This window comes from Arvicola amphibius, chromosome 8, assembly GCF_903992535.2.
Source record: "Arvicola amphibius chromosome 8, mArvAmp1.2, whole genome shotgun sequence".
Classification (NCBI taxonomy): domain Eukaryota; kingdom Metazoa; phylum Chordata; class Mammalia; order Rodentia; family Cricetidae; genus Arvicola; species Arvicola amphibius.
In genome coordinates, this window is record NC_052054.1 from 13,155,516 (window position 1) to 13,168,188 (window position 12,673).

The 12,673-nt window shown below is 43.0% G+C and overlaps 1 protein-coding gene across 1 annotated transcript in view; it reads left to right on the plus strand.

The window, feature by feature from the left end:
• The window catches only part of Ipcef1 (interaction protein for cytohesin exchange factors 1), an 80,798-nt gene extending 71,321 nt beyond the window's left edge, over positions 1–9,477 (plus strand). The window contains exon 9 of the mRNA XM_038339173.1: positions 7,160–9,477. Coding sequence (XP_038195101.1) covers positions 7,160–7,363 — 204 coding nt within the window. The 3' untranslated portion in view covers positions 7,364–9,477. The remainder of the gene's footprint in view (positions 1–7,159) is intronic.
• The last annotated feature ends 3,196 nt before the right edge of the window (positions 9,478–12,673 follow it).

The following is a 12,673-nucleotide window of genomic DNA, read 5'->3' on the forward strand; positions in this document are numbered from 1 at the left end:
GAATTCACAAATCCCAAATGGCAAGGACCGTGTGTAATTTGGTTCTGTAATTTTGTGTCTAGCACAATACTTGGCTTTAAAAACTTTTTATTGTTTGAGAATTTCATACATGCATGTAATATATTTTGATAAAAATCCACCCTTTTCCTTCCCTTCTTCCTCTCCCACCACCGCTTTCCCCACTCAACTTTGTGTGCTCTTTCTATCCCTTATTTTTAAACCCAGAAAGTGTACTTAGTGCTGCCTGTATGTGCATGGGGCAGGACTGGAGCATGGGTAGCTGCTCAGGGCCCATTTCCCTGAAGTAAACTTACTCTCCCTCCCCCCTCAGCAATCAGTCTTTTCAGCTAGGGATGGAATGTATGAGCCCCCTTATGAGTCCATAAAGGGATCTGGGCTGAGCTTGATCATGTTTGGGTCTTATGCATAGAGTTCAGTCACTGTTAGCTTATGTGTTCATGTTCAGAAAGTACTATTCCTCTGCAGACATCCACCATCACTGGCTCTTATAATCTTTTGCTGTTTAGCAACATAGAACATATTTAGCAAAAATAAACAGTAATAGAAATAAAGGTTTCCCCTGATTCCATGTGTGCTACTAGAGAATCTTCTTCTTCTTCTTCTTCTTCTTCTTCTTCTTCTTCTTCTTCTTCTTCTTCTTCTTCTTCTTCTTCTTCTTCTTCTTCTTCTTCTTCTTCTTCTTCTTCTTCTTCTTCTCCTCCTCCTCCTCCTCCTCCTCTTCCTCCTCCTCCTCCTTCTCCTCTTCCTCCTCTCTCTCTCTCTCTCTCTCTCTCTCTCTCTCTCTCTCTCTCTCTCTCTCCTCTCTTTCTCTCTTTTGTAACAGGTTTTCTCTGTGTAGCCCTGGCTATCCTGGAACTCATTCTATAAGACCAGACTGGCCTTGAACTCAGAGATTTGCCTGCCTCTGCCCCCCCCCTCCCACCCCAGTTCTGTGATTAAAGGCATGTGCCACCACTGCTTGGCCATGGGACTATTTACTAATTGCCAACTGTAGGCACTATAGCCAAGAAACATGGTGAAAACCAGGCAGTGGAAGGCACACATTCTGTGGTATTAAACCAACAGTTGTTGTCACGTGGGAATAGGGGACAGGATGCAGGATTGCACTGAAGCTATTTCCAGAGCTTTCCCTAACAAAGGCTTGCTCACAATAGGAGCATCTTACTTTTACATTTAGACTATAATATTGGCAGGCAGAGGGCAGGGCACTCTGTAGTCATCTTAAATTATCAGAAGATTCATAGGCTCTGAAAAGTCTCACTGGAGCCTGCGATTTAATTTTGAAGTGTGCATGTCTTTTCTTGTTAAAAATATTGAGTCCCTTTTCCAGGAAGAAATGTCACCAATCACAAGTATAATACTGAGATAGCTGAGTGGGTTATTGGTAGTCAGATGTCACAATTAGTCAAGAGAAAACCAAGCACCACAAAAGGCTGCAAAACATAATGCTCAAAAGGACAAGGAGAAGAATGTTTTAGTTCTACAAAGGAACACCTTGTTCAGAGAAATTCTCTGATAGTTAATGATGAAAAGCCTTCACTAGCCCTCATTTCATGGTGTGTGCAAAGCTGATGAATGTGTTGGGTTCTTCAGTGCAATCTGCGAGAGAAAGTTGGGATTTTACCATCTTGTAGGATGAATGACTTCATTATTGGAGAGTAATATTTCCTGAATTTTACTGTGTACCAGGTACGAGACTAGGTCACTGTGACCATGGAGTGGGATGCTCAGGACAATGGAGACAGGAAAACGGATGGCTAGAATACAGCACAATAAATAACGTTGTCGGTACAAGCTTTGAGGGCCTTCATAGCCCAGAGGATTGAATGGACTGAGCGTCTAGTGAATAGACTGAGTATTTAGCAGGCAGCTGGTCAATCAGTAAGAAGTTTAGAATATGGGGGAAATGAGGGAAAGACCTTCAGGAAGGTGACCATCTACTGAGGGATGATCTGTTTGGTTCAGGTTGGGACCAGCAGAAAGCAGAAGCCAGTGGGGTTATGGGTAGTTCAGGACATGATGGAAGAATATTGCAACTCCAGATTCCATAGAGCAACAGACTGAGGATTCTAGACTTTGACAATACACTGTGTGCTCTAACAAAAGCATCAAAGGCATTTACCAGCCTCTCTGGTTTTCCATGAATTCTTGCTCTTCATAGTTAGGCCATGCGATGGATGACCTCAGTGACTTCTTTTCTCCCAGTAGAATAGACCTCATGGTTAATGAATGGCCCTGAAGCTTGAGAGCTTCAAGCAAAAACCATTTATTCCATTAGAATTTCTGTGGATCTATGGTCTGCGCATGGCTTGGGTATGGGATTCTATCATTAACACTTGTGTAAGTGTGTGATCAAGGTGTCCTCTAGGCTGGTCATTTCTCCACTGGGGGATGTCTGCTTCTCAGTCCCCATGTTAGAATTTGGCAGCATCCAGTTCCTTACAGCCTATGGCTCTGAGCATGTCTGCTGCTGTCTGTCAGATGAGTGGAGGCTGACTGCAGGTTCTTGTTAAGAAGACTACATGGGGCAGCTCACAGCTGAGAAAGCTGACCTATACGAGCAAGTGTGAAGACAGTGACAGCGAGTGAGCAAAGTGAGCACTAACCCAGTCCCCATCGCTAAACCACCTTACTTCTGCGACGTTTCCTTCCACAGAAACAGGCTATCAGTCAGCCAATAATCTGGAAGAGGATTCCATAGACAGATGAATCTCAGGAAGCAGGGAATGGTAGGGGCCTTCTCAAGGGTTATCTCATGACCAATCTAATTGTTCTCTGCTCTGTAGAAATTCATTTCCATGGATCACCTAGGCCTCAGAGAAGTACAGTGCTGGCGACCCATGAACTGTAGCTCATGTTAGGATGTAGGATGCCCAGAGATCATCAGCAGGTGGCAAGCCTCTGTTATATGTAAACTCACCATGTTAAAGAATAACAACAAGGGCTAGGAAAATAACTCTATGGTAGAGTGTTTGTATAGCATGCAACAAAACTTTGAGTTTAAGCCCCTACTATTACAAAGCAAACAAAAATGACAACAAGAGCAACAACAAAAATACCATAGCTCCCTATAACAGGAAACAAAAATAAGTCATAAATTATTGAGTGGATAGTGTGTATATGTTTAGTCATGATCAAAGCTATCATAATTATTTCTTAGCTATTGGGAAGGCACACAAGAGGAGCTTACGAGGTGGGCACTGGACAAGGGTCTTTTCTTGACTTTGGAGTTGGTTATGAAAGTGTGTTCATTATGAGATAATTTCTCAAGAACAAACATTTTTGTTTGTGCAGTTTTCTTTACATATGCTGTACTTTGATGAAATGTTTACCTAGAAACACTTGAAATCTAGAGTGTGGACATCTAAAGGCATCAGGCAGTAAAATGACCTCGGGTTTACACCTGTTGTATTTGACTTGACAATTAGCTATTTAAGCAAAGCTAATGGTAAATTTAAATGAACAACTATGTTTCAGGAGGTATAAGTCTAGGATCATAAGCTTGTAGGAGTATGGAAGTAGAAGAGATTATAGCAGGTCACCAAGAGAGATAATACACAGAGAACATAGGCACAGACAAAGACAGGTACGTGAACACTGCAGTTTCAAGAGTTTGGGTAATGAGGAACCAGGGACAAGGGACAAGGAAAGTCAAGAAAGTGTCTTATAGAAGCAATCAGGTAGACACGTCCAAGGTGGGACAGTGGCCAGCAGTTTTAGGACTTGCATCGTAGAAGAAATAACATGGCGCATGAGCATCAGCGAGGATTGCCCCAGTGGAGAGGGGAGATTGCTGAGTCATAGGGGAGTGTCCTGAGTATGAGAGCAGAAGCCATGGTGCCCGAGGAGAGAGGGCAGCCTATTCTGGGAGATCTTTCATCTGCACAAACAGGAAGGAAGGCAGTGTGTGTTCTTGCTGGTGTGGGCAGTGGGTACGAGAAGTTTGGAAATGCTTTTCTGGTTGCTTTCATTTCTTCCAAAAGTACAGAACAAAGTTATCGGCAATGAGTGATGAGGAGGAGGTCTGAAATAGAATGAGAAGAGCTTTCTTCTTTTCTAATTGTTGTGTGTGAGAACATGTTTGTGTGTTTGAGTGTGAGCGTGTGTACAACAGTGCCTATGTAGAGGTCAGAGAACCTGTTTGAGACAGGTCTCTGCTCATTTTTGTCTCTTCTGGCTAGCTGGCCTGCTGGCTTCCGGGGACTCACTGTAGAATACCAATGTTATGGCTACATGCTCCCGTGTCTGGCCCTTTATGGGCCTCAGGGTCCAAACTCAGGTCCTAACGCTTTTGTGACTGGCACAGGTTTCCTTACACGCTGAGCCTTCTTCCAGCCCAAGGGAGTTTTAAATATTCATTTAGCAAGGTGGAAAGAGAAAGAAGGTGGAGTGTGATTCCTGGTTAACTCTTGGTGACTGTCCTTTCAATCCTTCTCTCCTTGGAGATTAGCAGTAGAGGTATGGAGGATAGCTTTATTATTATTAACACATATTAATTAACACCTCACGATTCTGTACTATGTTATATTCTTCACATCCAAACACTATGCATTCACCATGGATGTCCACCTTTCTATTCTTGTTTCCTGATGGCCTTCTGTTCCCAGTCCTTAGCAATTGTTTGTTGACTTTCATGTTGATTTCTTAAAGGTTTTTCCATCTGAGGGAGGTCATGGGATGGTTGTGTTTATTTGGTTTGTTCTCATTTAATCCAATGCCTTCGAGTCTTGTGCCTCAAATGACAGTATCCCATTCTTCATTATGGCCTGACATAGTCAGGCATTCCGTAAGTATTAAGAGAGTGTGTACTGTGTGCCAGTCATTCTCTCAGGCATGGGAGGTCAGTGGTCCTACCAGACAAACATGTTGGTCCTCATGGGGCTTTCAGTTCAGAAGAGGAAGACAGAGCGTGATCCCACTGACATTTTAGGATGAGAATGATGATTGGTGGTCTTGAACTTGAGATGAGAGCAGTGAGCATGACTGTGAGTGACATTTGAGCTGTGCATGCATATGCTTCCATGGGGGTGGGCAGAGATGGGTCCAGTGGTGGAAAGGTACTTACTGTCAACATGACGCTTGGCACTGTGTTATGAGCCAAGACTATACGAAGGGAGGAAATGTATTTTCGGTCATCTTTTTAAGGCTTCGTTAGTGAATTAACCAATTGTGTGTGTGTGTGTGTGTGTGTGTGTGTGTGTGTGTGTGTCTGTGCATGGTTCATGCATGTGAATATGTTGTCACTCATGCATATACATGTGGAGGCCAGAGGAAGAGGTGATATGTTCTTGTCTATCTGTTTCCAACATTTTGCCCCGAGTCTAGGCCATTCATTGAGTCCGAAGGGACCTTTCTGGGAGGCTGACTGTCCCAGGAGCCCTCTGGATCCTCCTGTCTCTGCCCCCACTGCAGTTCTGAAATTACAGGCACACGCAACTATCCTGGCCTTTTATGTGGGTGCTAGTGGTTCAGACTCAGAGTGTCCTAGTTAGGGTTACTATTGCTGTGATGCAACACTATGATATCGGTTGAGGCTCCCTCCTTTTCTGATAACTCTGCTTTGTATCACATTGTCACTAAACTAGCTAATGCACAAACCCTCAGGATTGCACAGCAAGGTGCCATTACCAGTGGCGCCATCTCTCCAGCCTCTTTTAGGCTTTGGGGACAGATGTCTGGGGGCACTGAATTCTGGGCTCTACATTGGATGGCAGGAGAGCATGAACATAAGACTGTGTGGTTCAAGCTGGGGGCTCACAGTTTTCCACTGAACATGCTAGCTGGCACTAAGTCTAAGCTAAGGAAGGTGCTCTGGAGTTGGAAGTGTGAACCAGCATTGTGTGGGTGAGCAAATTTGGGGCAGGCGCTGGGTCTGTGTGACTTATTGGACTGCACATGCTCAGTTAGCACCGTGGTTGCAGAGATGGAAAAAAGCCATTTGGGATCAAATTATTCTAAGAATGCAGTGTTAGGCCCAATCCTCTGCTCAGGCTTCTTCTTGCAGATACCGACAGACACTCTACCCAAACATTGTGAGGCCCTGGCTAATAGACAGGATATCTTACCTGAGAAATAAATTAACATTGAAGTGGGCGTTAGCAATACTGAGGGTATTGGTGCTGTACACATGCTATTAGCTACCCCTTCACTGCCTTCTGCCTGGGATTTAGACCTACAGCCTCCTGCTGAGAACTCCCCTGTCCTCAGAGAGCTACAAAAAGAGAATTCCACTTCTCCCACATAGGCTCTGGTTTCCTTCAGTGAACCCTCCAAACTGTCTCTGGTGGTGCCAGAATCCCTACAGTGCAGTCTGTCTGTCTGTCCATGGTATTGTAACTCTCCCAATAAACTCCCTAGTCCCTAGTAATCTGTCTCAGTGTCATCGTGAAACACCCAGACCCCGAGCAAACCTAACAATTGCCAGGGATGAGTGATCCACCTTTTTACTGATCCTGATTATATTTTGACTCTGTTCTCTTACTTAAAATGTGAATGAATGATCGCCAGTGAAATGAGGACCCCGCACTGATATTTTATCCTTGCACACATCCATGCACACATAGTGTTTTGGTGGAAGTTAGGCATCTCATCTTTGAATAAAAAAGGAAACCATATTTTTATATAAAATATGCATGTTAATAGAATATGACTTACTAAAATAATTTTAAAAAAATCTACAAAATTTAAAAACATATATCTTGTGACCTTATGCCTCAGGTAAACTGCTGTGTTCCAGTTTTACTTAGTGAAGTCGGGATGATCAGTGAAGAGCCAGTGTGTACAACTAACTAAACTTCAGGGTGTGCCAGCACCCGGTGAAACCTTAGCTGGAGTCACCTTCAGTGTGGAGTAACAGATGGGTCAGGGAGGACCAGCCTAGAAGACAGACTGTCTGGCTCTTTCACTAACTTGGTGGTGAATATATACAGCTTCTTGGTGGCTCCCATGGGCGAAGAGATATTGTGTCAGACCTCAGTTGTGTTGAGAGATTAGAATATTAATGGGCAAAACCACTTCAGTTGTGCTGCGGCACATAGGGCCATGTCTCTGTGAAAGGGCTGAGGAAGTTGACTCACCGAAGTTCAGATACGCATGTCCTCACTGATGCCCCTTTCCTTCCTGTTTTCTTCCTGGCCAGTGCAAAGAACATGATCTGGCCATGATTAACCAACTGCTGGATGATCCAAAGCTGACAGCCAGGAAGTACAGGGAGTGGAAGGTCATGAACACACTGCTGATCCAGGACATCTATCACCAGCAGCAGGTACCTCAGGACCCTGAAGACACCCCCCAGGAACTCAAGAACCCCAGCTCTTCTGACTGTGTTGAAAAGTCTCTTTGAGCAGAAGACAGGACTGCTTCCTTCCTTGTTCCTGTGCCATTCTACAAGACACTGCCAGGGCAGACATTTTGCTTACAAGGAAACCCCAAACCCAGTTCCTGAGGCATCCTCCCTCTCTTCTGAGGATGCGACCAGGGTGAAGCCAGTTCTGAAGCAGTGGGAGTCCTGGCTTCCGTGTGTTGCATCCATCGATATTGGAGTTACGGAGTTCATCTGAGCAGGCGTATCTTCTGTGCTCCTTCTGGGAGCTGCTAGGAACAAATGGCTCTAGGGGAGATGTGGAAGGGGTAACCCCTCTTTTGCTTTCAAGAGAATTGCAACCTACCATAAATAAGAGGCCCGATTTTACTATGGATAATAACTCATAGGGACATTCCGTTTACAAAGAAACGTGGAGGACCCCCTTTGGTGGGCAGCAAAATTTGAGTGGAGGGGTCTCTTCCGCAGTAGCTGCTGGAACTGGACATGTGTTGGCATTTGTGGAACACAAGGCTCTTCTTACCTTTGGTACAGAGAGCAGTGCCTTTTCGATTTGTTGAGTGCTTATTTGAAGAGTATGGCCTGGTGGGGTGGAGAGTGTGGAGCCCATAGAGAAAGCAAGCTTTCTGTTCCACTCAGAGGACAATTTCAAATGTTCATACTTTGCCTAGGGTGTGTGTGTGGGATCTGATTAAGGTGTCCCTTTCTCCCAAAGTCTAGGAGACAGACCATCACAAGACATTTGGAGACCTTTGTCCTTCACCCCCAGCTTCTTGGAACAGTGGCAGGAGACTGTAATACTCACTGCCAGGAATGTTATACTGTGTTCATCCCAGGCTGTGGTATGAATTTATATCCAGCTTTCCTGGGATCCAAATTTGCAAGATTATTTCTGAATTGTCCTGAACTTGGAAAAGAACTTAGACCCACAAAACAACAAGACAGTTAAGCAGGATTGCTTTATTTTTGTAAGGTTTTGTGTCATATAGTGTGAGATGTGAATAGCTATCTATGTTTCTTATTTAAATATATTTATAGAAGTGCAAGTCATAGTGTTTTAAAAGACTACTATTATGTGTTGTTCAATATATATATATATATATATATTCAAGAGGCATATCGTTTTTGCTTGAGAAAAATAGGCATACTAGTGACTTACTGAAGTTGTGTTGCACTTTGATTCGTGAGGAATGCTCAGGAAATCTCATGAGAAAACTATGGGAGCATGTATTGATATTCATTTCTGAATAATGAATATCATTTTCTGAATGCTTTCTTTCTATTACTGTCCCCCCAGCCAGCTCCAGAGCTCTTAAATTTCAATGTTTCTTACACATCATTTTCTTAACTTGCACCTTAGACTAGCTCATCTCCTCATAACGTTCAAGTTTTATGACATTTATGCCATACATTGCAGACACAAAGGAACATATCTCATGAAATCTTGACCCACATGAAATATAAGCAATACAATTACCAACTAAATATTAATAGAAATCAAGGTTTGTTGTTAAAGAAATCTCATGGAGGAACAATTTATTAGTCACAATGACATCTTCTCATAAAAATAACCATTATTTGAGTCCAGATATAAAATAAATAAATAAATTACATAACGTAACCACAGTTCACTAAGAACCCATCTAAGTCTCACCTGCCCTTTGCAAATTGTTGACAAACATATTACTATCATAGCACCAAATGTGGCTTGACAGATTCAAACAGAAGTGGTCACCCAATCTATATCCACAAATTAAATGTAAAGAATCATTTCATATTTCCCTGTAAATTATCAAGACTTTTTGTATACCAGAATGAAAAAAATAATCCTTGCCTCAAGGAAGGAAAAGTTAATCAAGAAGCAAAGAAGAGCTAGAAGATTCTCTAAGTTGTGAGACAAAGTCTCAGGATGAGATGGAAAAGGACACCCTGGGTCCTCCACCTGGATAATGTACAGAGAGGCCAATGCCTCAACCTTAGGGCACCACTGCTAATTCTTCCTGTGGCTAGCAGCTGTTAGGAGGGCAGTGCTTTGGGACTTGCAGTGTGTGGAGTCATCGAAGAAAAGCAAATGGAGCAAATGTTAACCTGGGAAAAATATTCATCCACGCCTTCTATTTACAACATTAATCTACACATTTTCATCCACCCCTGCTCCCCACCCCTGCCACAAGTTGAAGCTCCAAAACCTTTTTATCAGGGCTGATTGCCATATTAAATGCTTTACTTTGGCTTCTCATCAATATGTATTTAACTGACCTTTGAATGCAAATTCCTTTAGTAACATTCAGATCTAAAGGCAAAATTAGTCCATGAAGTCCCTTGACCAATCTGTAGGGTTGTTTTTCAAAGTAACTTCAAGAAGGCCAGAGGAGAAATTTCTGCTTTGATAGTTAACCCCGACCTGTAGAATGTTTCCCAGTCATTCTCAATTGTGTCCTGGTCTCCCAGACATGAATCAACCACTCCCTGTTTCTAATTTTGTAAATAAATACCTTTTCACTTTGTACTGGGTTAGTTAGAAAGTAGGGAATGTGTGCTTCTATGGGTACACAGTCTGAGCTGTGGTCAGGAGAGGAAGGTGAGGACAGAGGGAAGGAAGTAGAAGAGCCATGAATGATGCTTTGATGCTTCTAGAGGCCCCCCCCCCCCCAAGTGCAGAAGAAACCATGAGGAGCTCTCCCTTGGCTTCAAATCTCTTCTCTGGTTCAAGAGATTTGGGAAAAGCAGATCTCCTTCAGTTAATTGCTGGGAAATGGATTATAGATAGTTAATGGGGCCCCAGGGGAGGCTGTTGGTCTGTGTCCGTGGAATGTACCAGAATCATGGCTGCTCAGGACACCAGTGGTGGATCTTCGAGCACAAGTCTTTCCAAACCTGTAGCACTGGTTAAGGGTTAAGTTTCTCCAGAGGAGGAGGATTTTTCTCAGTCCTTTTCTGAAGATCCAGGCAAGAGCCTGGGGGGAAACTCTCACTAGTCGAGATGTTGCTAACATACATGGATCCCATATTTTTCCAGCATTTGGAGGATGCCCGTTGTTTAGAATAACTCTTAGTTTTGCCAGTAGCTTTAATCTGATACTGGAATCAGAGTCCCAGAAAGATCCCAGAGCAAACAATTGCTAGGATTCCGACGAGCTGGTTGAGAAAGAGGTCAGGTTCGGAGTCAGATGTGGTGTGAACCCAAGCCTTATGTTTACATAGCATTTTGTGGTTTGTAAATTGTGTGATCCAGACCCCCTTCCCCGCACCCTGCCACCCACCCCACAGGCTCATCAGGATGACTGTGAACTATGGGCAGAGTGAAATGCCTGGCTCAAAGCCTCACGTGGTACAGCCAGACTCTTGAGTTGGAACTCTGGCTCTGTCAGCCTTTACTGTTGAGGAAATCATTGTCAGAGCACAGCCTGCTGGGGAACAGCGGTCTGAGGAGGCTCCTGCGTCCATCACACCAGGCTAGGCACACACTGGCTCTGATGGCAATGGTGCAATGGCTTTTGCTGAATCCCCAGGGGCTCTGCTATGAGCACTCCCTCCCGAAAGGTCCTGTCGTCTTGCCTTTGGGTTCTCCAAGGATTGGGGATGACCTGACTGTTGTGCTTCTTTTATTCCCATCGACACTAGGTTACTACTGTGAGAACTTTAGAACCGGAGGAAAGAGGAATCTTTAAAGAGATAAAAAGGGCTTTATTTTTTATTTTTTATTTTTTTCCCTTTGAGCCCAATCATGTCAGCTATCAGGGAGTTAGTGTTTAGGAGTATGTCCCCTGTCTCAGTTCTCACTTTCTTCTCAGCTCTTGTATTATAGTGATGCTTATTTCCTCAGGGAGACTTCGATCATATTGTCATAGAGATGAAACAAATCAAAAGAAAAATATTTTTAAGTCTTTTGAGGAGAGGCCCTCTGTCAGTGAAAGCCATAGTTAATTTTATGGACACAGACTTCTCTGTAAAAAAAAAAAAGAAAATATTTTGATATAGCAATACAAATAATTTAGGCACAGAGGGTAGCTGTCCAAATGTCACATTATATTGAAGAGTTGCTGTATCCAAATGCACTTTTAGAATGTATTTTTGTTTCCGGCTAACAGAATGGGATATATGAAGGAGATTTCCAATTTATTTCCCCTCAAACACTTCTGTATATTCACCCCCAAGAGAAATTCAGTCCTAGATGTATGGACTGGCTACCTGCCTAAGGGTTTGTGACACATAACAGTAAAAGCCCCTTATACTAGATTTTTTTTTTTTTTTTTTTTTTTTTTTTTTTTTTTTTTTTTTTTTTTTTTTTGTCTCTGTGAAATGGGTAGGGGAGGGAATTCACAGAAAGCCAGGTCACACAAGGTCATGCAGTAGAGCACATTAAAATGGATTTTGCATTTAAAAAAGTTTTCCATATCTCCCATTGTGAAGAAACATAATTGCTCTGTGCTGTTGTCTCTTTAGCTTTAGTCCAAAGGGAAGCATGCCCCGTGGAGACATTTAACATCCTGTGATAAAAACCATGGTTGAGGTTACCACATGTTCTGATGTTTGCATGGTGGGGATGGGGTTCAACAGTGCATGGTTGTGGGGCCAGATGTTGATGTGGGGTTGATATCTTAACTGTCATTGTGCTTTTGGTCCTTGTCGTCAATCTGTTTTGACTAAACTGAGAACACAGGCATGCCTCATTTCTCCTGTCCCCGGCTCCCCGGGATAACTTGTAAGATAACGATAAAAGCAAACCGTCTAGTAAAATAGTATGGATCAAGACAAGCTGCACTACTGTTGTTGATTTTCTGCCGTGCATTATCGCCTCCTCTTTGAAAACTAAAAGAAAGTAAACAATCCCAAACCCACCAGACACACTAACAGCAATGCAGAATGCTACCCCCGAAGCTGGGCTTTGCTCTTCAACAAAGGTAATTGCGCCCTCTGGTGACCATGATAAAGATAACAGATTCCGGAGTTGATGGGATTTTAAAACGAAAGATAATTTTATGTTGGGGACTTATTTCTACATGAACGTTTGTGGTCTTTGTCAATGCCTTTCATTTTACAGGCCTATTAGTATAACTATTTAAAAATTTGTCACTGCCCATGAAATTTGGCTTGTCTATTCGATAACATTATTGACCATACACATTATTTAGAGAATTTTTTAAAACACAGATTTACAAGACTTACAAGCTTATTAAAATACAAACAAAGAACATATTGAAAATAGGACAGATTGAGTTCCCCTTTTCCCCACCGGCTCCAGGAAGCTGGCCTGCATTTCTGCCTGTTTCACACATCCACACATCCGGGGGTGCAGTGTCCACAGATGGTGTCGTTTCCCGTTTCACT